The sequence below is a fragment of the Anomaloglossus baeobatrachus genome, chromosome 1, assembly GCF_048569485.1.
Source record: "Anomaloglossus baeobatrachus isolate aAnoBae1 chromosome 1, aAnoBae1.hap1, whole genome shotgun sequence".
In the NCBI taxonomy this organism is placed as follows: domain Eukaryota; kingdom Metazoa; phylum Chordata; class Amphibia; order Anura; family Aromobatidae; genus Anomaloglossus; species Anomaloglossus baeobatrachus.
The window spans coordinates 528898508-528924545 of NC_134353.1; the positions used below are offsets into that span (position 1 = coordinate 528898508).

The following is a 26038-nucleotide window of genomic DNA, read 5'->3' on the forward strand; positions in this document are numbered from 1 at the left end:
GGATAGTTCATCAATATGTGGTTGATGAAGGTGCAGCACATGGCACTACTGATGATCAGCTGTTACCAGCAGCAAACCTTAGTTCTTTGACACTGCCGGAAGACAGCAGCTCCATCAATACTACAGCGGCTGCGGATAGGTACTACAGATCTTTATTCATTTGAACAGGGAAGTATTTCTGCAGTAGACTGCAGCAGCTACTATGAAATAGGGGGTGGACCTGCAATACCTAGCCGTGGCCACTAGAGAAATTATGTAACTGCTGTGTTCTGGCAGAATCCCAGAACTTCAGGATGCTCACCACCACTGATCAGGTATTGATAGCCTATCCAAATGATAAACCATCAATAAAAAAAATAGTGGGTAACCCCTTTACCAGCTGCAATATTAAAAGCAGCACGTGACAAGAATCATTCCACAGTTATTTTATATCCAAGCAATATTGGGGGTGCATGGCACAATCAGCACCAAGGCAATTGCTGTTTCGCGCATAGGAGCATCAGTGTATCACCCATATACGCTAGGTGACCAAAGCATTAAAGGGTTTTCAATGAATTTTATAATGAACAAGTCATCATTTGGAGTTAAAAAGGACCTGTCATTTGTCATAAATATGATGCTTTTTTTAATCAGAGCTCAGTGATTACTATGTCTTCTATGTAAGGGTTTGTCATCAATAAGTCAACACTTGGGTTCTTCAACCTCAGAGCCACTAAAACTTGTGGACTTTTGATTAGAAGTATGTAACTGACACAAACATGTTATAAGCTTATATACAAAAGAACATTAGAGCAGTGTAACTAATAATTTGTCACATCAGACTGATGTCTCAAAATGAAATAGTACACAAAAGCTATATTCTTATTTTCTGAAGGGCTGAATAAACTATTAGATATGTGCATTCCATATTTCAAGATATGTATTCCTAGTAGATAATAAAATATGTGTTTTTGTTTTATACTGATATTCATCATTTTTATTCCTTTATTTTTTTGCATAGAGGGTGTTCAGAACATGTACTTCATCTGTTAGCTGCAATGTATGATTAGGGTCTCTCACATCTACTAGGTTTTTGCCCCTTTAAAGTGTTTGTTTTCTATGTTTTGGAATCATAAGCAGGCGCGTGTTGGTTACGCTTTCCATAGATCGTGTGTTACTATGTGATGCGTAGTTTAAAAAAATATTCATGTGTATCCTCTTTTTATAAATATACTAAGAAAATGTTATAATTAGTAGCATTTATTATTTATTCCATTACATTAAATAGTTCCTATATCTACTATAGTGATGTACTTTGTACGTAGTGAAATAGTTATAGGTAATACATTTATACTAAAGATACATAAAAAACAAAGCATCAAAAAATGTTTAAATGTTCAGATGATAGAGGAATTCCTGTGTCAAGACTAAAGAGGTGTTTGGTAATAAGCAATAAAGTACAGTATCCATGTTATCTAATTTATCCATGGTTATCTATTGGGTGTAGTCATAATTTCAATGTCAGTGAGAAAGAATTGGAGAGTTTTTGTTGCCCCAACTAAAGGAGGTTTTACACGCTACGATATCGTTAATGTTTTATCGTCGGGGTCACGTCGTTAGTGACGCACATCCGGCGTCATTAACGGTATCGCAGCTTGTAACACTTACCAGCAACCTTAAACGTCCTCCAAAGTGGTGAAAATCATTCACCATGGAGAGGTCGTCCTAAAACCAAAAATTGTTAATGGTTGTTTATAGATGTTGCTCCTCGTTCCTGCGGCAGCACACATCGCTGTGTGTGACACTGCAGGAGCGAGGAACCTCACCATACCTGCGTCCCGCCCGCAATGAGGAAGGAAGGAGGTGGGCGGGATGTTCGTCCCGCTCATCTCCGCCCCTCCGCTTTGATTGGCCGGCCGCTTTGTGACGTCGCAGTGACGCCGAACGCATTTCCACCTTGAGGGAGGGATTGTTCGGCAGTCACAGCAACGCCGCCAACCAGGTAAGTGCGTGTGAAGCTGCCATAGCGATAATGTTCGCTGCGGCAGCGATCACACGATAACGCATGCACGACGGGGGCGGGTGCTTTTGCATACGATATCGCTAGCAATTGCTAGAAATATCGTAGCATGTAAAGCCCGCTTAAGTATGCTAATGTGACTGTAGACTAGCTAATAATTAAAATATTTGAATATTAAAAACGTAGTAAATTTCAATATTCATATACAAACTACTGTTATGATTATTTTTGTAAATGTTTAAAGGAAAATTTAAAGAGAAGGCTTCAATTCTGCACAAAATGGCCAAAAAGAAATGTCAAGTGGAAGACAGCGAACGACTAAATGGAGCAGCCAACTATGAAGGCAAGTATTACTTTCAGGAATAACTAACACTGATATGCATGAAGTGTGCTTGTGTGTCCGAATGCTGCAACGGACTAAAAAAGCCATTACTGGTGATCAAAATTATGCGAGTTCATTTTTATAGGGGACAAATGACTGTAAAATAAACATATTATTTTAGATTGTATTTATAGCCTTTGTACTTTATCACATTGTAGATATATAGCTAATGTGTTATATCAATAAGCCTATACTTAGGAATTAAATAGAGAGCTGGATGAAGGCAAAATTAAAATGTAAACAGCTTTGACATGGCTTAGCACAGGTCGAGGTCATCCTTAACACTTTTAGATAAAATTGGATATGAAGCCCAATGAACTGATTGTATTTGAGGCTCAGGCCTAAAAAAAATATCACTGTTACATGAAGAAGAATAATTTTCAAAGCAGATTTGGTTGGCAGCATTTCTTGTTTCTCAAGCCTCAGCTATTCAACACTTTTTACATTTCTAGAGAATTCTTTTTCCAACATGCACCTTGTTGTTTCTTCTAATATACAATTTGCTCTATTCTTTAAAAAAAAAAAAAAAAAAAAAGTTTTTTACAATTTTCCTATTTTTACTTGCTTTTACTTTTTTAAATCTCCCTAAAGTGATATCGTTTTTGCTTAGGTCACATATAGACATCCATATGTTCCTCTAGTAGGTAATCAAAGTTAATAGTTGATGACGGTGGCAAAAACCTAACTGCTGTCAACATCCTCCATCCCTCTATAATTTCCTTGATTGATTCCCCCCTAATTATGTATCCAATAGTATTTAAATAGTACCATGATACAATATACAAATATCACTACCAGATAGCTGTTAAAGTAAATGTGTTCAAACAGTTAACTAGGACTGTAGCTTTATTAAGTTTAGCTGTGTCTCTGTAACTTGTGGCTCCAAATTTTGCATCAGGAGTGCATGCTTCAGATGTAGAATCTATCAAGGTTGGTGACACCATCTACAGTTGGGACAAGTGATGTACCCTGTACAAGAACATATGTTGCACACACACCTAGGGGTGGTTCTGCCTTGAATTAATAGGTCAAAGGTTTGGTTTGTCATTTGGTACCCACTGCACAAGCCAGTATTAAAGATTCATATTTTTTAGGAAGATTGCAGCCTTCATAATACTATTAACCTTTAAATTAACCCTAAATCTGCAGGATAATAGCATTATAGGAGATGACAGGTTCCCTAGAATGGACCTTCATGATTGTTTTCATCACTATTGACAGCTATCTTATGTGTATGAGCAGCTACTCTTAGTATGTGTATTTACAGAATGTTTATTGTAATATTTGTTTGCAACTACTTTCATTTTAGAAAAAAATGATCTTCCAAACAGTACAAATGTTGAGGTTGAAGTGACACCACCCAAAGAATCTGCTGGTCCAGTTCAAAATGGAAATGTCACTCATAATATAGAGGCTGCAGAAACACAGGTGACACTTCTTTTATGTCTCACTCTGTTACTTATTAAATGAGTGATTTTCTTTACATTCTATAAATTCTCTTAAGCCATTGAGTTGCATTCAATACCACATTCTGGACAATTCAATTTGCACTTCCAAAATCGCTTTTTACTAAACATTTTATGTCGTTGACACCTTTATATGACAGTTACTAGAAAGTTATCATCTTTATAGTAGAAAACTACAAACAAACAGTATGTAGTCTGGTCCTATAACCATGGCCACACAGTCATGGCTGAAACTGTTTGCACTCCTGAATTTGTTCCAGAAAATGAAGTATTTCTCCCAGAAAAATATTGCAGTTACACGTGTTTTGTCATAAACATGTTTATTACCTTTTTGTGTATTGGAACAACACAAAAAAACAGGAAAAAAGACAAAGTGGGCATAATTTCACACATTACCCCCCCCCCCCCAAAAAAAAAGGCCAGACAAAAGTGTTGGCACTTTCTCAGAATTGTGGATACACAACTTTGTTTCAAGCATGTGATGTTTAAACTCACCTGTGGCAAGTAAAAGGTGTGGGCACTATGAAAATCACACCTGAAACCAGACAGAAAGAGGGGAAGTTGATTCAATCTTTGCATTGTGTGTCTGTATGTGCCACACTAAGTATGAAGAACAGGAAAAGGAGACGAGTACTGTCTGATACCTTGAGAACTAAAATTGTTGAAAAATATCAACAATCTCAAAGATACAACTCCATCTCCAGAGATCTTGATGTTCCTTTGTCCATGGTGCGCAACATAATCAATATCACTATAGCTAATATCCTAGACGTTGGCGGAATAGAAAAAGTGAGGAAAGTTTGCGACACAGAAAAGTTTGGATGGTGGATAAGCAGCCTCAATCAAGTTCCAAAAAAATTCAAGCTGTCCTGCAGGCTCAGAGTGCATCAGTGTCAACACAAACTATTTGTTAACATTTCAATGAAAGAAACACTATGACAGAAGATCCAGGAGGACTCCACTGCTAACACAGAAGCATAAAAAAAGCTAGACTGCCGTTTGCCAAAATATACGTGAGTAAGCTAAAATCCTTGTGGGAAAGTGTCTTGTGGACAAGTGAGACAAAGACAGAGCTTTTTGGTAAAGTACATCATTCTACTGTTTACCAAAAACGGAATGAGTCCTACAAAAAAAAGAACACAGTACCTACAGTCAAATATGGTGGAGGTTCAAAGATATTTAGGGAGTGTTTTGCTGCCTCTGGCATTGGGTGCCTTGACAGTGTGTAAGGCATCATGAAGTCTGAAGATTACCAAAGGATTTTGGGTCACAATGTAGTGTCCAGTGTCAGAAAGCTGGGTTTGTGTCCTAGGTCATGGGTCTTCCAGCAGTATAATAACACCAAACATACTTCAAAAAGCACCCAGAAATGGATGGAAACAAAACACTGGAGAGTTCTGAAGTGGCCAGCAATAAATCCAGATCTAAATCCCATTGAACACCTGTGGAGAGATCTTAAAATTTCTGTTGGGAGGAGGCACCTTCATATGTGAGAGACCTGGAGTAGCTTGCAAAAAAGAGTGGTCCAAAGTTCCAGTTGAGAGGGTCCAGTAAGAAGCTTGTCAATTGTTATAGGAAGTGATTGATTGCAGTTATTTATTTTAAACAGTGTGCAACCAAATATTAAGTTGAGGGTGCCAACAATTTTGTCCGGACTATTTGTGGGGTTTTGTGTGAAATTGTATCCAATATGACTTTTTTTCTAGTTATTTTGTGTTGTTCCAATATACACAAAGGAAATAAACATGTGTATAAACATGTGTAGTTGCAATATTTTCTGAAAATAATACTTAATTTTCTGGAACAATTTCAAGGGTGCCAACACTTTTGGCCATGTTTGTATATGGTTCGATAAGCATTTATCTGTATGAAAAATTTGGGGGGAAGATTATCATTTTTATATTACTGAACTATTTTACCATTAAAAGTTAATGTACTTTTGTAACTATTGTATTATTATATTCTGATTTTAACCCCCTCCCAACAATTAACACGTTTGTACATCAGTATGTAAAAAGTGTTTTTCTACTATGATGAACAGTGACGTCATAATGCACCATCGCTTGCTCTATAACCATTTAGATGTCATACTTCATAGCAACAACAGTATCCAGAGGATTGTGAGTGGGAGAGGGCTCCTTCTTTCACCCCCATCATCCCCCTGTGACGTGATTACGGGTTGCTGATTGTTGTCTTGGTGACAGTGATCAAAAGATGATTTCTGGATCTGATAGTTACAGTGGCCTATTGGGCCCTGTCTTAAGTAAGATTTAACAAATGTTTAAAAACGCCAAGTGGTTACAAGAAGTGAACAGACCATTCTTCTGGCAATGTCCTCTTAGAAGATGCACTGTACCTTACAATACAAGTCAACAGGAGTGCTGGAAAGACTACCACAAAATGTGTGGACGTCTATTGGGGCATGTTGTATTCATTTTTGCTTTGAAAAAAACCCCACTAGCAGATTCTTCATTATTCGATGTAGTGAAAACATTGACCTGAAAAACAACAGTAATAAGATTACACTAAAGCCATGAGATCACCAGCACCTCTTAAAAATAACACACACAAAAAAAAAACATTGGAAAAATGTCAGAAAGCAATGACACTTCAAATGAAACAAAAGACGGTTCTGCACATACCCTTTACTGTGTAAAAGTAGCAAAACATAAGGAGCAATATAAACCTGGTATTACTGTCATCGTCTCACTTATATCACACACTGAATGGTATAAAAAAAATAATAAAAACAATTCCTGAACTGCTTTTGATCTGTTAATTGTGCTTCCCAAAAGTCGCATCCTGCGGTTCTGTCTGAAAACTGCATTTTACAGATTTAGCTGGAAACTCTGATGTAAGTGATTAGCGTAGAGAACAGTATAAATGCAATCAAGCCTTAAAAATTATTCAAAATGTTATGTATCCCACAATGCTACCAACTCAACTCACAAAAAGAAGTCCCCACTCAGGTCTCTCATCTTTCAATGGAAATATAGGGGTTTTTTATTCTACTCCTAGCACACAGATTCAGGAAAAGCAACACGCCACCCGTGCTGAGTTTCACAGTGTACCTAAACGGCACATAAGGGTGCTTTACACGCTGCGACATCACTAGCGATTGCTTGCAATGTCGAGCGCGATAGCACCCGCCCCCGTCGTTGGTGCGATATATGGTGATCGCTGCCTTAGTGAACATTATCGCTACGGCAGCGTCACACGCACATACCTGATCAGCGCCGTCACTGAGACCGCCGAACAATCCCTCCTTCAATGGGGAGGTGCGTTCGGCGTCATAGCGACGTCACGGCAGCATCAGTAAGCGGCCGGCCAATAGAAGCGGAGGGGCGGAGATGAGCGGGACGTAACATCCCACCCACCTCCTTCCTTCCGCATTGCTGGTGGACGTAGGTAAGGAGATGTTCGTTGTTCCTGCGGTGTCACACAGCGATGTGCGTCACTAACGACGTGACCCCGATGATATATCGGTAGCGATGTCGCAGCGTGTAAAGTACCCCTAAGTGTCGACATGTTAAGCTTTTCTGTACTAGAGAGAGCCCACTTAACAATTTATGGGGTGTGTCTATAGAAGCACAAGCTAAACACAATATTAAGACACTGAACTGGCACATTTGCAAACTTTACCAACTCATGCCTATTTCTGGAAAACACCTGTGGGACCAAATTCATCACTGCATCTGTATATGAATTCCCACAAGGGTCATCTGTATATGAATTCCCACAAGAGTCTAATTTCAAAATATGGGGTAACATGATGTGGATGGGGTAACATGTTCTAGAACCATAGGGGATCTGCGAATGGCATGAGACATTGTGTAACAGACTAGGGAGCCTATTTTCTAATATTACTTCCTGTGAAAATGTAAAAGCGGTGGCTAAAATAATATTGTAGTGGTAAAAATTATAATTTTTTTGTTTAAGCCCAATGATATAAAATTCTGTGATACATCTGCAGTCCAAATAGGTTTCCTTCACCTCTATATTATTTCATTGAGGGGTAAAAATTGTAAAATTGCTTTAGTTTTTTGTTCTACTGGTATTTTAGGGGCTCTGCTAATGTGACATTGTACCCAAAAACCATTCCAGCAAAATCGGCACTCCAAAATTATGCTCCTTACTTATTTAGCTTTGCAGTATGCTGGAACAGTAGTTTTATATGAAAGGAGAAAAGGCTCTGCATATAAAGATGTGCTCACCAATTTATAAAAAAATTAACAATTTTATTGAATTCCCAAAATGTATATTTTCATAAAAATAAACACAAATTGTATCACTTTGTTTATAATACCAACATACAGTACAATGCGTTGCAAAAAAACCCCAAACAAAACAATCCCAGAATCGCAAGGATTTGTAGACGCATCTCAAAGTTATATGCACATAAAGTGACATGTCAGATTTCAAAAATGTGACCTGGTCAGGAAGGTAAAAAGGTCTTTTGCTAAAAGGGAATAATATTTTTCTAACAAAAATAAAAAAAAGGAAAGACATTGCAATTAAATACAAGTTAAAAATGTGTGTAGCAGTACTTAAAACAGCATAACGACACTTTCAGATACAAAATTAGTAATGAACTTTATTAAATAATCCCATCAAGTGAATGAGGAAAAAATATTTCACACAGTGAGAAACTGCAAAATATAAAAGTATTAAAAGCAATATCTTTCAATATAGAAAATGTATTGTAAAGTAAAGAAAGAAAGGGGCCAAAAGGAGTGGAAAGAAAAATAGGTAAAACCAAGACTAAAAAGTGGTAGAGGCAAAACAATCATCTAACTAAAGTTTGTTAAAAAGTCATAGAAAGTTAGAGGACAATAAGGTCAACCAGTAATACTAGCTTTTGAGGTGCCTATCAAAAACTTTCAGAATCTTTCAGACAGCACCATTGAATGCATGCTTAAATGGATTTAGTTTTAGACTCATTGTGTAATTTGTTTGATAAATTGAGGCACATTCAAGATGATGGACCAGATTGTCTTTTTTCTGTCTAGTCTAAACATACCATTTTATTCACTTTCTCTCCACTAGGTAGCAGATGCAGAATCTGCTGATGATGATGACCAACCTTTAAGCCTAGCATGGCCTTCTAGCAACCGTAAAATAGCTGTGTATCTTGCTGTGCTACCAATTGTATTTCCTTTGTGGATTACATTGCCTGATGTGCGAAATCCAGTAAGTATTATGTTTTCCTATATATAAACTATAGAGATGGAAAAAATAACATGAACCCTTTGGAATATTTATGCATTGATTACTTATAAAATGGGATCACAATTATAGATAGGCAATATAAATAAAGTGAATCTGCCAGCTGATGCATGATGCCCACTTCACGGGCAGCAGGTAGAATGCACTGGTTTTAAAAATTTAAAAAAAAAAATAAAAAGTTCAAATCACCCCCCATTCAAAATTAAAGAATTAAAAAATAAAAATATACACTTATTTGGTATCACCGTCTTCAGAAATGCTTGAACTGTCAAAATATAAAATCAATTAATCTGATCTGTTAAAGGCGTAGCGGCAAAAAATTCCAAATGCGAAAATTACGGGTTTTTTTACGTAAAATGCAATAACAGGCGATCAAAACATAGCATCTGCGCAAATATGGTACAGTTAAAAATGTCAGCTAAAGATACAAAAAATAAGACATCTCTGAGCCCCATATCCCGAAAAATGAGAACGATTCAGGTCATTAAAAATGGCGCAAAATGTGCGCCACTTCTTTTGGACAAACTTCTGATATTTTTTTAACTTCTTAGATAAAACCTGTACATGTTTGGTGTCTACGAACTCATAACAACCTGAGGCATAACACCAATACTTCAGTTTTACCATATAGTGAACACGGTGAATAAAATATCCAAAAAACAATTGTGCAATCACACCTTTTTTTGCAATTTTTGCGTACTTGGATTTTTTTTTACATTTTCCAGTACACTATATGCTAAAACTCAAGGTTTCATTTAAACTTACAACTCATCCCTCAAAAAACAATCCCTCATATGGCAAGATTGATGCAAAAATAAAAATGTTAGAGCTCTCGGAAAAAAGGGAGCAAAAAAACGGAAAATCACCCAGGTGAAGGGGTTTAACTAAATAATTTAAAAACACAGCATGCAGTCCTCCCCAATTTTGATAACCAGCCAAGATAAAGCCCAACAGCTGGAAGCTGGTATTCTCAAGCGGGTGAGACTCATCTTTATTGGCCTCCCCCAAGCCTAAAAATAGCACCCTGCAGCCGCACAGGATTGTCACATCCATAAGATGTGTCAATCTGCTCACTTTACCTGGCTCTTCCTGGTGCAGTGGCAATCTGGGTAATAAGGGGTTAATGTCAGCTCACAGCTGCCACTAACCCTAGATTAGTAATGGGAGTCATCTATGAGACCCCCTCATTACTAATCTGTAAGTGAAAAGAAATAAACACAAACACCCCGAAAAAATCCTTTATTTGAAATAAATGACGAAAGAGCACCCTCTTTTACCACTTTAGTAACATGAAAACACCTCAGCAGGTCCAATGTAAATCACATGAGGTCCCACGATGATTCCAGCTCTGCTACATCTGAATTCACACAGAGTGGCCATAAAAGATTACTGTATGCTGTGGGGTTCAGGCTGGGGCCACACGGGGATCTACTGCGATCCTCGCATGACACTCGGCTCACGCTGGCAGCACAGCGGGAGCCGAGTGTCATGCGAGTGTCACTGCGACTGAGGTCCGATCATGAGATCTGACCTCAGCTGCGGGGGGGGCGGGTCGGCACTGAAGAGGGACTGGCCGGCTATGAGGAGGGGCGGGCCAGCGCTGCGGAGGGGAGGGAGGGATTTATCTCCCTCTCTCCTCCGTTGCCGGCTATTGCCATTCTCGTCCTGCGTTCGCGGTACACCGGTGTACTGCGAGTGCAGTGCGATTTTTCTCTCGCCCCATAGACTTGAATGGGTGCGAGGGAAACCAGGATCACATTACAGTCGCAGCATGCTGCGGTTGTTTTCTCGGTCCGATTAGGGCTGAGAAAATAATCGCTCATGGGTGCTGACACATAGGCTAGTATTGGTCTGAGTGGAATGCGATGTTTTATTGCATCCCACTCGCTCCGATTTTCATGCTGTGTGTTTTAAGGCCGCTTTACACGCTGCGACATCGCTAAAGCGACGTCGTTGGGGTCACGGAATTCGTGACGCACATCTGGCCGCTTTAGCGATGTCGTTACGTGTGACACGTGCGATCGAAAATTGTCGCAAACACGTGCAAAATCGCTAATCGTTGACATGCTCCCCTATTCCCAATTATCGTTGCAGCTGCAGGTACGATATTGTTTGTCGTTCCTGCGGCAGCACACATCGCTGTTTGACACCGCAGTAACAAGGAACCTCACCCTACCTGCGGCCGCTGGCAATGAGGAAGGAAGTAGGTGGGCGGGATGTTCATCCCGCTCATCTCCGCCTCCCCCCCTTTTCGATTGGGTGGCCACTTAGTGACGTTGCTGTGACGCTGAACGAACCGCCCCCTTAGAAAGGTGGCGGTTCGCCGGTCACAGCGACGTCGCGAGGCAGGTAAGTAGTGTGATGGGTCTGCGCGATTTTGTGCGCCACGGGCAGCGATTTGCCCGTGGCACACAAACGATGGGGGTGGGTACGCACGCTTGCGATCTCGCTAGCGAAATCGCAGCGTGTAAAGCGGCCTTTAGGCCTCAGGCAGAGACTAAGTGAGCCACGCGATCAGTGGTGACGTCACTTAGGTTACAGCCGGAGGTTCCCATGGTTCTTCACCTGTGACCACAAATAGACAACAGAGTGATGTCACCACTAATTATATGGCACACTCGGGTATGTTTGAATCCATGCAGATCCAGACTTTTATAGTCTGGGTCCGCCCATCACTACTTTTAAATTATTGAGACACCTGGGCCAAACATGCCAAGGACTCACTTACTTTCTCATCATGACACCTATGGTCATGGGCTCACTCATTTTCTTCAATTTCACTTACTTCCTTTGCTTAATACCTTGTCCACACACAACACTCATCGAAAATTTCTTCTACTCTATACTAAAACTAGCCCCTTCACACTGCAAAAAGACACTACTTCTATGAATTTAAGGTCACAGCAGTGGTATTTGAAAGCAAATTAAAGTCATTTTCATTCAGCTCACAAACTATTGGGCCAAGTTATAATTTTGTTCTGAAGTTACCCTCTGCTTACTGCAGCAAGACATTAATTCAGTGTCCCACAATAAACATGAGAAGAGCAATGATACCCATATGCTCTTTGTGTATATTCATTGCCTAGCACTATAAAACCTTCTCCTTTCAGAATGAGAATCAAAAACTCTGGACATCAAAGGGATAATTGTGCACACACATGGGTAGAGCTACAGATGCACAACAAAGCTGAACATTTTCCACATTAGTCTATGCATATTGGACATATGGCCTGGCCTGCCTGGCAAATCCCTGAAATGACTGTAGCTTCTAGTACATTTGGAGAGTTGTTACACTTATGTGAAGTGCTAATTGTAATGGAGATCATGCCAGGAAAAGTGCAGCGGAGATAAATTTCAACTGATAAATATGTGAGCTATCTAGAATGGCGGTATATCTATTTACATAAAGTAAATATTCATTATTTTGTATTGCTTGAGGTTTCAGACTAATGTGATACTCAGGATGCAAAGTTACAGAGCTGTACGGTGGGTGCATTTGAATAGTAGTCTTATTCATGAAATTATTTTGCTTGTCTTTGTCATACAGGCATCAAGAAAATTTTTCCCTATTACCTTTTTTGGATCGATCACCTGGATTGCAATTTTTTCTTATTTAATGGTATGGTGGGCACATCAGGTGAGCATATACTTAAGGACTTAAAAATAGCTTATTTTCTTGTACAGCAGAAAAATTCCTTATACAAAAAGCGCTCATGCAGACATCAGTGCAAATGGATCCAATCTTGGACTGCAATGCATACACCTTAGCTCCCAACTGGCTCAGAGGGCAATCCTGCTATCTCAGCAGGTCATGACTTTATCCCGAATTCCATCTCTCTGCCCTACGTCTTCTTTCTAGAAACTGCATTGCTTCTCCTCCTCAGACCCGCAACACACATCCGTTTAATTTGTACGTGTGCGGTACGTATTTGCACGTACCGGAGACACATACACACGGAGACCCATGTTATTCAATGGTAGATGGCACACACGTAAAATCACACGGAACGTGTGGTAAGTATGTGTGTGCGCTTTTCTACACGGACAACATGTCCGTTTTTGGCCGGCAGCACGCAGGCACGGACCCGCTTTAGTCTATGGGTCCGTGCCTGCACGGACCGCACACGGAGTATGTCCGTGTTCAGCACGTTTCGTGCGTGTGCGTTTTTACACTAGCGATCTTATTTTTTGTTTTTTTTAAATTAAATTCAGTATACTTACCTTTTGTCCTGCTGTTCTCAGTCATACTTACATTGGCGCTCGGTTTTTTTCTTCCCCCGGCTCATACCGCTCCCCGATCACCAGCGCAGCGAGGAACAGCTGTGCAGAGAATACGCGGCAACAATTACTTGAATATGCCGACCGCTCATTAATCAATCTCGTATTCCCTGCTTTCCCCACCCACAGACGCCTGTGATTGGTTGCAGTCGAACACGCCCCCCACGCTGAGTGACAGCTGTCTCACTGCACCCAATCACAGCAGACATGAAGGGAATAGCGCGATCAGCTGTATTCAGCATTGAGTAACCTCAGTGGCAGCTCAGCTGATCGCGCTATTCCCTTCATTAGCTACGTGGAGGTGACAGGAGCGGCGGTGTCTTCTGCAGCTCCGGTCACCTTCATGCAGCACAGCTGGATGCGACGCTGGACCATCCTGGAGTACGCCGGACATGGAGGGCTTTTTCGGGCTTTTTAAACTGGTGAACCAGGGTATATGTTTGTGTTTTTTTTTCTAATAAAGGATTGTTCGGGTGTGTGTGTTTATTTACTGTAATTTACAGATTAATCATGGAAGGTATCTCGGGGAGACGCCTGACATGATTAATCTAGGACTTATTGGCAGCTATGGGCTGCCAAAAACTCCTTATTACCCCGATTTGCCAACGCACCAGGGCAAATCGGGAAGAGCCGGGTACAGTCCTAGAACTGTCGCATCTAATGTATGCGGCAATTCTGGGCGGCTGCTGACTGATATTGTTAGGCTGGGGGGCTCCCCATAACGTGGGGCTCCCCATCCTGAGAATACCAGCCTTCAGCAGTATGGCTTTATCTGGCTGGTATTAAAATTGGGGGGACCGTACGCCAGTTTTTTAATTATTTATTTATTTATTTTACTGCACAGTATAGACACGCCCACCGGCTGCTGTGATTGGGTGCAGTGAGACAGCTGTCACTCAGCGTGGGGGGCGTGTCTGACTGCAACCAATCACAGGCGTCTGTGGGTGGGGAAAGCAGGGAATACGAGATTGATTAATGAGCGGCCGGCATATTCAAAGTAATTGTTGCCGCGTATTCTCTGCACAGCTGTTCCTCGCTGCGCTGGTGATCGGGGAGCGGTAAGTATGAGAGAGGGCTGCTCACTTCAGTCACTCGAGGGATTAGCGGTCACTGGTGAATCCTTCACAGGTGACCGCTAATCAGTACGCGGCACACAGACAGAGCTGCGGCATGACAATGAAGTCGGGTGAAGTTCAGCCGGGTTCATTCTCATTGCGCAACTCTGTCTGCTGTCAGCCGACATGTATCAACGACATTGTGCAACACACAAACGGACATTCCACACGAACATTCCACGTACACATACACGGGCATTTTACACACAAACACGGACATTTTACACGTACACACGGCTCACATACGCCATCACACGGATGCCATACGTACCGGAGAAACGCCCCAAAAAAACGGAACACAGACCCATAAAACGGACCGTGTCACACGGACGTTTTTTTTGTGGAAGTGTGTTTTAGGCCTCAGAGGAATTAAACCCACATACACTATCATTGCAGACAGTGGCTAAAGCTGGAAGCCATAGCCTGCTCAGATAAGTGTGGGAGAATTTCCTATACTTGAAGCTGCAGTGAAGGCTCAGAAATCACAGACAGGTTATACTGAAACATAGAGACACATTGTATATAGCAGTGTATTGCTATGTTCCTGTATTCTAGAGAGAAAATAAAAGTCAGATTTTTTCTTCCTATAAAACTACTAAAAAATAATGAGAAACAATAACATGAATTAACTAATCAGGCTCCAGATAGAAGCTTATTGAGAAATAATGCCGCAAAACCGCACAATTGAATAGCGTCTTTAGACATACAGTGGTCAGGTGTTTTCATGAAATTACATCCACTTTGCTTGGACATGTAGGCCATGTTCAAATGTAGTGTTAATGCTGCAGTTTGTGGGGCTTTTTAACAGATGCTTGTATATGAGCCTTAAAAAAACACATATAAAAAAACTGTAGTTACTTTTTTTAAGTTACCTTTTTAAGCTTCTTGGTACTATAAAAAAAAACACATTAAAAACATTGCTTCAATGTCTCCTAATAACACAAAAAAAGGCACTATCCAAGGACTTATAATCACAGACTTCAGCACCCCCTAACTGGTAGACAAGGAGGAGGTGCTACACTTGTAGAAAAAAGTCGTATGGCATTCAAAACAAAAAATAAAAAAACAAGTTGCACTTAGCATCCGTAAAACGAGTCTTTATTAGATGCACATTAAAAGCCCAGGCAGGGTTGCATACCGAGGACGCAGGGTGCACAGACTAAAGCGGTTTTGCATGTCACGCACGCTTCTACTACGCTTAACACGCAAAATGGCTGTAGAATGTGCAGGCTGCATCCTCGGTATGCAACCCTGTCTAGACTTTTAATAAAGACTCGTTTTACGGATGCTGAATGCAACTTGGTTTTCTATTTTATGTTATTAGAAACTGCTTCATATCTGCACCCGAAATGAATCAAATAAGGGGAAAATGCATAAAAAAGCAGTAAAAGCACTGCATCATAACCAGAGAAGATTGTTGTTTTATAGTTCTGTGTGGACACTTGCAGAAAGCAAAAAAACACAGTATTTAGGCAACATGTGAACATGACCTTATTCTTATCATTTAACGGCTTTCTGCTCGATCCCAAGCCATGGCGACTTGATGAATGAAAGCTCTTATCTTGTGCAAGCCTAGATAGGTCCACCAGAGTATTCTCTGGCAGTATCTTGATTGTATCAAGACATTGGGTTGCTGGTCCTTCTCCTCACCTTGTTTCTTATATTCTTCCGACCATTATGTCCTTGTGCATAGATTCCTGTCTTTGTATGATGTGTTCAAAGTAGGCACATGTGTCTGTAAGAACATGACCTTACAGACATAAAAAAGGAAGGTGTCATATAGTGAAGCTTACGTAAAGATGGGAAAGTTCTAGCTGCTACAGCTATGAATGAGAAAAAAATAAATCCATGGGTCCCATCTAGGGATGAGCATGACAGACATATGATGTGACCTCAGCCGTGGCTAATCAAAAGTCGCCCCAGTGATGTCAGGAGCAAAGAGTCGCCAGAACAACTGACCTGGACACTGGACTAGAGTCCCATAAATTGACGCACCCATCTGTAGTCTGAACCGTCCCAGATAGAGTGCACAGTCTTGTATTTGGGTCTACACCTTGCAGTCTCAGACGTCTATGGAATGTCCTTACTGCATCCGCTCAGTCCCACATTTCCTCCTGCCAGGTTAGAAAGACATGGTAAATGGGTGGGGCTTGGGGTGTGACTAGGGGGCGTGATAAAAATTTGTCAATGCATGGTTTGTGCCTCTTTCTTTCTGTAAAAGTTGGGACGTATGTATGTACTGGCTGTGACTCTCTCGACCAGAGCTTGATTGCGTCATATATTTTTATGATATGTGACGCTCAGGTTGACAGACCCACAGTCCGTGGATAGCAGTCCAAGATCTGACCGGTGTGCACTGATGTCTGTATACTCCTTATCACTATTAAGACACTATTCACATGTCTGGGATGTCATACAAAAAGGAGAGGAAAGCACACATAATAAGGGCGCACATCAAAATCATCAAGCGTTTAATATGTATTATACTATACACTTTGTTTGTCAATGCCTTTATAAGTGGATCGTGTCATTATCTGCTGTACAGCGCTATGTGGTAATTATGACGGGCTGTCTTTATATATAATTGCTCCAGATATAGTTTCTGGCTGGGGTTTATTATTCACAATATTTTTGATGCTATCAATATCTGCCTGTATGTTAATAGAATCCAACTTATTTATTGTTTGGTCATTCCTGATGTATAGCGTTATCTCATATCATTGCTGAAGGGGATCTTACTGTCACTTGCCACACAGCGTCATGTAGATATTCTGATGGGCCGACCTTGCATATTATTGCTATAGGCACAGTCCCTGGTCAGGATACATCTTGTTGTATTATTACCTTGAGGTCTTCTTATTTGTCAACATCTCGATATAATCTATTGTATTGGGTGTTTGGCCTCAAATAATTATGAATTACGGTCGTTTGCATGCAATGTACTGTTATTTTGTTTAGAATTTACTGATGGAGGTATTTTTTGTCTATTGGAACTATTTTCATCTACTACAATTGGAGTATCATTGAGGTCTTGTTGTTATGTGTGTATTTTAAAGGTTTTTATATTATGTCCTTGTCCTTTTTGATCCAATAAAATATATTGCATATTAAATGCTTGATGGTTTTGATGTGCGCCCATATTATGTGTGCTTTCCTCTCCTTTTTGTATGGTATGCAATTTCACACATAGGGCTGCACTCGTATGCTCTCATTTTTTTGCTGTGCATCCCTATCCCCCCCTTTTACTAATGTCTGGGATGTCATCATTGCTAGAGATGAGCAGAATCCTTGAAGTTCGGTTCGGTGGGTTCAGTTGGACTTTAAATAAAGTTCAGTTCGATACCCCATTGGAAGCAGTTCAGCTTGCTGCCCACATACAGCCAGCCATAAACAGAGCACTTCCAGGGAAGGGAGGGCTTTTTTTTTTGTGCACACTGCATCCAATAAGGCTGTTTTTACCCCCAGTGCGAGCTGTTCAAACACTGCATGTGGCTAGCATTGGGCCAAGCATCTTGAAAAACGGACATCTGAATGAGACCTTCGACTAACCCTACCTACTTTTGTTTTCCGTAATATGTTTTTACACTTGTATGTATCACAATTAGATTTAGCAAATTGCTAATAATGTTTTTGTCTGACTTAACATATCTAATGTACATATATTGGGTACGTTCACTCAGTTTTCACAAATTCTAAAATACTACAAACTAATTGTGCTTTAAGATATGTTCACACTGGGACTTTTTTCAGGCAGTCCAAAACAAATTTAAAGCAGAAGATGCCTTAAGAATTGTTCCTTTTTTTCTGGCATATTCTTTTTTGTTAGTAATCTTTTTTTATTTTTTTTGACGACCTTCTTTGTATGGTGGCTTTTTACAGTTTTTTTATTTTTGGTAAATCCATTAAGCAGTGAATAAACCGATTGCGTTTTTGAGGCAAGAAAAAAATGACACCAATGCTTAAAATGACACCAAAGCATTTTCTGGCCTTTCTTTTTCTGGCCTTCCCATTGAAATATCGGTAAAGTATTTAGTGTCTTCATAGTGGAAAAAATCCTGAAGAATGTGCAGTGGGGAAAATAAGTGTTGATACACTGCCGATCTTGCAAGGTTTCTCAACTACAGAGAATGGAGAGGTCTGTAATTTTTAACGTACGTACACTTCAACAGTGACAGACAGAATCCCCAAAAAATACAGAAAATCACATTGTATGTTTTTTAAATAATTTATTGCATGAAATAAGTATTTGATACAATAGAAAAACTGAACTTAATATTTGGTACAGAAGCCTTTGTTTGCAATTACAGAGGTCTTATGTTTTGTGTATTTCTTGATCAAGTTTGCGCACACTGCAGCAGGGATTTTGGCCCACTCCTCCATACAGATCTTCTCCAGATCTTTCAGGTTTCGGGGCTGTCGCTGGGCAACATTGAGTTTCAGCTCTTTCCAAAGATTTTCTATTGAGTTCAGGTCTGGAAACTGGCTAGGCCACTCCAGGACCTTGAAATGCTTCTTATGGAACCACTCCTTAGTTGCTTTGGCTATGTGTTTCGTGTCATTGTCATGCTGGGAGACCCAGCCATGACCCCTCTTCAATGAACTTACTAAGGGAATGAAGTTGATGGCCAAAATCTCACGGTACATGACCCCTTCCATCCTCTCTTCACTATGATGCAGTTGTCCTGTCCCCTCTGCAGAAAAACACCCCCATTGTATGATACTTCCACCCACATACTTCACGGTTGGATGAGTGTTCTTGGGGTTCTACTCATCTTTTTTCTTCCTCCAAACACGGCAAGTGGAGTTGATAACAAAACGTTCTATTTTGGTCTCATCCTACGACATGACCTTTTCCCATGCCTCCTCTGGATCATCCAGATGGTCACTGGCGGACTTTAAACAGGCCTTGATATGTGCTGGCATGAGTAGGTGGACCTTGCGTGCCCAGGAAGATTTTAATCCATGACTGTATATTGTGTTACTAACTGTAATCTTTTAGACTATGGCCCCAGCTCTACCTTTTACAGAATTATTTTCACCCCATGAGGCAAGATTTTGCATGGAGCACCGGACTGTGTAAGATTGACATTCATCTCGTGTTTCTTCCATTTTCTAATAATTGCACCAAGAAGTGTTGCCTTCTCACCAAGCTGCTTGCCTATTGTCCTGTAGCCCATTCCAGCCTTGGGCTAATCTACAATTTTGCCCCTCATGTCCTTAGACAGCTCTTTGGTCTTGGCCATGCTGGAGAGGTTGGAGTGTGAGTTAGGGTAAGAACGCACTTTGCGTTTCCACCTGCGTTTCAGCTGCTTTTTAGGTCCGTTTTGAGAAGCACCTTTTTCATGCCAAAAGGCATGCGTTTTGATTTTCCAGCAAGGTCAATGGAAAATGGTGATTTTCAGACCGCACTTTGCGCTTCTAAACGCTGCGTTTAATTTGCATATTTTGAGGCAAAAACCATGCGTTCAAAGAAGCAGCATGTCAGTTGTTTTTGCCATTTTGGGTGCGTTTTGCTAACATTGAAGTCAATGAGAAATGGCAAAAACCAAGATTCCTTCAAATTCCTGCGTTTTACATGCTTTTTCAGTGCAGAAAACATGCGTTTTGGACTACCAAAACGCATGCTTTTTGGACATCAAAATAATGATTTGATATGTCCCTTTACACACACACATAATCCGACAATTAAATTTAAGGAAAATATGCATTTATTGCTATTTTAGCGATAAAATGTACATTGCCGCTATAATTTTATCAAATATATCTATTTTCACTATTTTTCCCATTAATGTAGATTTGATCCTTTTTTTTTCTCTTTTTTCATTCTGTTTGACTGTTTAAACTTTATTTAGCAGTGTCTTGATGTTCAAAACACAGTTGTCAAAACGCAGGTGAAAAAGCATGCAAAAAGCGCTGAAAACGCATCTAAAACGCGGTAAATACGCATGCATTTTTAGCGCTAAATTTCTGAAAAAGGCAACTTTGGTCAAATCAATTAAGCCCAAAACATGCGTTTAGAACTGCAAGTAGGTGAACGCAAAGTGCGTTCTTACCCTTATTGTGTGGACAGATGTCTTTTATACAGGTAACAAGCTGAAACAGGTGCAATTAATACAGGTAACGAGTGCAGAGTAGGAGGGTGAAAGAAAAATTGTGAGAAAGGTCTGTGAGAGCAAGAATTCTTACTGGTTAGTAGGTGATCAAATACTTATTTCATGCAATAAAATGCAAATTAACTATTTAAAAATCATAAAATGTGATTTTCTGGATTTGTTTTTTATTCTGTCTGTCATAGTTGAAGTGCATTGGATGAAAATTTTAGACCTCTCCATTCTTTGTGGGTGAGAAAATCTGCAAAATCGGCAGTGTATCAAATACTTATTTTGCCCACTGTAGATCAGATCATCCTGGATGTGGCAATACCAAATATATGTGCTTTTTTTTACAGAAAAATAAATATATATTGGTATAATATTTTTATTTTTTGCTCTTTATTTTGCGATATTTTTTTTAGATTAAATTTTTTTAATTTTTTTTTTACTTAGTCCCTCTATGGGACAGTAACGTTTATTACATTGCTGTTATAATTCAGTGCAATGCACCTGTATATATTATATACAGTACTTATACTTTGCTCTATACTACATACCGCCATTTCCACCTGCATCTTTGCGCTATACTTATATATCTATTCAAGTTTTCTGAAGCCTTAGGCTGGAGTCACACTTGCGATTAACTCGCACAAGTGCAATGCGAGAAAATCTCGCATTGCACTCGGACCAATGTTAATCAATGAGGCAGCTCCGATCTGCTATTTTTTTCTTAGTCCAAATCGGACTGAGAAAAAAAATCGCAGCATGCTGTGTTTTGGTGAGTTTCACGTGCGAGTCACTCCAATGAAAGTCTATGGGTGCATGAAAAAAAATGGATGTCACATGGACGGCACACACACCATCCTAGTGACATGCGTTTTTCTAAATACATTTATCGAATGTTGCAGAAAACACTGAAAATGAGTGAGGTCTGTCGATGTCGGTCAATCTCTGTCAGTCGGTCTCTCTCTCTCTCTCTGTCGGTCTCTCTCTTTGTCGGTCTATCCCTCTCCTCCCCTCTCTCATACTCACCGATCCCCGATCACCGGCACGGCGGTGCACGGCTGTCACAAAGCTCCGGCGGCTTTTCCTCTTTTGAAAAACCCGGCCGCTCATTATTCCATCACGTATTCACTGCTTTCCCCGCCCACCGGCGCCTATGATTGGTTGCAGTCAGACACGCACCCATGTTGAGTGACAGCTGTCTCACTGCAACCAATCACAGCTGCGGGTGGGCGGGTCTATATCGTGCAGTAAATTAAATAAATAAATAATTTAAAAAAAACGGTGTGCGGTTCTCCCCAAATTTCATACCAGCCAGGGTAAAGCCATACGGCAGGAGGCTGGTATTGTCAGGATGGGGAGCGCCACGTTATGGGGAACCCCCATCCTAACAATATTAGCCACCAGCCGCCCGGAATTGCCGCATCCATTAGATGCGACAGTCCCGGAACTGTACCTGGCTCATCCCGAATTGCCCTGGTGCAGTGGCAATCGAGGTAATAAGGAGTTAATGGCAGCAGCCCATAGCTGCCACTAAGTCATAGGTTAATCATGGCAGGCGTCTCCCCGAGATACCTTCCATGATTAACCTGTAAGATAAAGAAAATAAAGGCATACACCAAAAAATCCTTTATTTGAAATAAATGACAAAAAAACAACAACCTCTTTCACCACTTTATTACACCCCCAACTACCCCTCCAGGTCTGACGTAATCCTCAGAGGTCCCACGACGCTTTCAGCTCTGCTACATCAGAAGCCGACAGAGAGCGGTCACAGACCATGACCGCTCTCTGTGAGCTCCCTGCAGTGACTGAAGTGAGTCGCGCTATCAGCGATGACGTCACTCAGGTTACCCGCGCCCACAGATCTCAGTGGGAGGACTTCTGCTGTGGCCACGGGTAACCTCATTGACGGCACCGCTGATAGCGCAGATCACTTAAGTCACTCAGGGGATTTACGGTCACCGGTGAGACCTTCACCAGTGAACAAAAATCAGGCCATGACAGACACAGAGCCGCGGGATGACAATAAAGTCGGGTGACGTTCATCCGACTTCATTCTGATCCCGTGGCTCTGTCTGTGTCTGCCATCAGCGGCCATATAGCAGAGCTGAATGGCAGATGACATAGCTGCTGAGAATAAAAACGGATCCCATACGGATCACACACGGATTGCACATGGACTACAATAATGAGAAAAATCACAGAATCGCATTGCTGTTGCATTGCACACGGATCAACACTTGGACAGAGCTCATGCTACTTTCTAGCATGAGACTCGGTCCGATTTTACACTCGCAAGTGTGATTCCAGCCTTAAAAGGAGTAAGACGGAGCAAGTTCTTGATTTGACATTGCTGTGCATTATATTAATTTTTGTGGCAGTTTGAGAGTGCTTTTTCAGGTGGGTTTCATGCGTGTTTCTCATGGAAAACTCATTAGTGCACATACACTTACATGGGCCTTCTTACAATTTTGAAAATCAATCCAAAATAATATAGCCACTATAATAGTGCTGCAATGCAGCATGATGTTACAAATAATTATTTTTAGTGCTCAGTCAAAGGGGATACAACAATGGCAACCAGGGTGTTCCGTTCCAGACCAAGTGGTGCTAGTTGCTCCACACAGAATTGACAAGCACATACATTTTGCTGGCTCATTGGCAGTGGTGATGGTTTGTTGCGACCAACTATACAGTATTTATGTCAATATGACATTTCTTGTGACCTACCGCTATTGTGTCTTATTTAGGGTATTTCAGGGGAAAACCATGCAGTTTCTGAAGTTTTCTGAACATTGTGATGTAATAACCTTTTAGCCAAAATTAATGATCAAGTATCTCTAAATCTATTTGGTAGAATGTGGCAAAAAAGTAATATCCTTTGAACGTGTGTAGAATATTTGAAAGCACTAGTAATACTATAATCACTAGATTATTTTAATATGATTTATTGCAGGTAGGAGAAACTATGGGCATAACAGAAGAAATCATGGGGCTCACGATATTAGCTGCTGGTACTTCTATTCCTGACCTCATAACAAGTGTCATTGTTGCCCGCAAAGGCCTAGGGGATATGGCAGTATCAAGTTCTGTGGGGAGCAACATCTTTGACATCACAGTTGGGTGAGTATTTATTGTAACTTTTTTCTTTGCTGTGGCTACTAAAGAAGTGTATATAAAGACCTTGGCCCTCCAAAATGAATTGAAGATAAAATTTTTATTACATAAGCAATCCACTGTAAGATTATGATGTTTCGGTCTTTCACCTCAGAACTTCAGCATATACAGATTGCAGATAGAAGTATTTGTGCAAATACCTACCAGCAACTTCATCCCTTAATGCATACTTCTACTACATGCAGTCTGTATGTGATGAAAGTCTGAGGTTAAATGCCAAAACATTGTAATCTTACAGTGTTTTTCTTAATGTAATAAAAATCACTCTTTTATCGGCAATCAGTTTTGGAGTGCCAAGTTATTTAGAAATGTATCATGTGAGGAGGAACCCTACTTGTGTTGCTATGGACCAGGAATGCCACTCATCTTCACGTTTACTAAACAAATGTATACATTTTGTTAATACTTTTTAATTCACTCTTCTTTTGTTTTTGTTTTCTTTTTTTTCTACAGTCTCCCCATGCCGTGGCTCATGTTTTCCACAATTCATAACTTCATCCCCGTGAGAGTTAGCAGCAATGGCCTCTTCTGTGCTATCGTCCTCCTTTTCATTATGCTACTGTTCGTCATTGTATCCATCGCTTTGTGCAAGTGGAAAATGAACAAGATCTTAGGGTGCACGATGTTTGCTCTTTATATTGTTTTCTTGGTTATCAGCGTTCTTCTTGAGAACCGCATTATCCTATGTCCAGCTTCTCTCTAGAGTTTGTATGTTGAAGGACTCTGAATCTGATGCTTATGAAGTTATGGGGCAAAAGCATGACTTTACCCCCAGAAAGCCAAAAGGATTGTCAGCCGGGACCCTGAAAAAATGTCTTCACTGACTATAAAGTCAACTTGTGGCTCATTTAATGGACATGTTAGAATCGATAGAAGCTGTACATTTTTCTAATGCACACTGTATTCCTGTATTACTCTCTTTACAAATAATTATATATATATATATATATATGTGTGTATATACAGTATATATACAACCATATATTAATATGCAGGTAATCGTCAACAAAGAGAGAAATTAGCTACAAATGGGATCTACATATAGTGAATAATATCAGTGCATTGCGATTCATATTGTCCATTAGGTTTGAATAGAATGAGAACATCATCCATCACCATGGCTGTATTTCAACACTTCTCTGCCTGTAGAATAGTCTGGAAGAAGTGTTGCGAAACAACATATGTATTTAACTTTACTCAGTAGTATAGGAAAAAAATTGTACAACGGGTACAGTGAAGTTTTGGCATGGTTCTTGATGCTAGGCATGAAGTGTACACAGGAACGTTTTGCTTACACACTGTATAAAGTAATCTCTTTTTATATATATATATATATATATATATATATATATACCATATATTACATATTGTGGACAGCAGTATTGCAGCACTTTTCTCAACGGAACAAAATGAGTGTGGGGTAACTTAGCCGAGAAGCACTTACAATCAAATATGGTCTTTTATGGGAATGATAAGACTGTCTTGGTGATCTAACGGATTTATCAAAAATTTCTGTAACACAGTCTTGTGATTTTATGTACCAACTCGAGGTAACAGTTTGTAGTTCTGTTCTAATTGCAAGGCTGAAGAATATATATAAAATAATAAACATATATATTAACGCTTAGCAGTGAGTGATATATTATTTTTTATTATGTATCATTCTCTTGGGAAAGACCTTCCTGTAGAATACTAACCAAACAAAATAGCATTTATTTAACTGTCTGTTGATTGGTGGCCTTTCCTTAAACTTGGTTAATACAGCAGAATATAATCTGTTTTTTTCCTCTGAAATTAATTTATAACAGACTTTCATGTTACTTTTTCTTACCTAATGGTCATCACTCACAAAATGATCTATTGGTGAACCTACACTAATATATTTAGGAACTGAATATAAAGTAGAAATGTCATGTAACTTACCGTATACCACCTAATAAAGCAGTTCTTCACTTTCTAGTGTTTACATCTCATTCATGACAAGGTTGCTGAACTTTATTAATATTTCTTGTATATGTGTACATGCTGGCGTAATTCCAAGACAGTCAAATTTCTAGAATATCTTATGATTCAAATAAAAGTTGCATTCGAAATTCTTAAACTCCCCTTGCAATTATGCTTATCGCCAAAATTTCTGCTCTGTGCAATAAACCAATTAAGCAAAAACTATATAAATACCTCTTCCCAACAACCATAACAAGTGGCTTCTTCGAATTTGCACAAAAATGACACTTCTAATGATTATTGCAGTCTCAGAATTTTTCATCCCTTCATGACAGGGGCGAACATAACAATAA

General features: G+C 40.0%; 1 protein-coding gene across 6 annotated transcripts in view; it reads left to right on the plus strand.

The window, feature by feature from the left end:
- Positions 1–25697, plus strand: part of SLC24A2 (solute carrier family 24 member 2) — a 344055-nt gene extending 318358 nt beyond the window's left edge. For all 6 annotated transcript variants that reach the window (XM_075316302.1, XM_075316318.1, XM_075316310.1 and 3 more), the window contains 6 exons: positions 2244–2342; positions 3691–3809; positions 8894–9037; positions 12621–12710; positions 23521–23687; positions 24195–25697. In XM_075316302.1, the coding sequence (XP_075172417.1) occupies positions 2244–2342; positions 3691–3809; positions 8894–9037; positions 12621–12710; positions 23521–23687; positions 24195–24444 (869 nt within the window). In that variant the 3' untranslated portion in view covers positions 24445–25697. The remainder of the gene's footprint in view (positions 1–2243; positions 2343–3690; positions 3810–8893; positions 9038–12620; positions 12711–23520; positions 23688–24194) is intronic.
- The last annotated feature ends 341 nt before the right edge of the window (positions 25698–26038 follow it).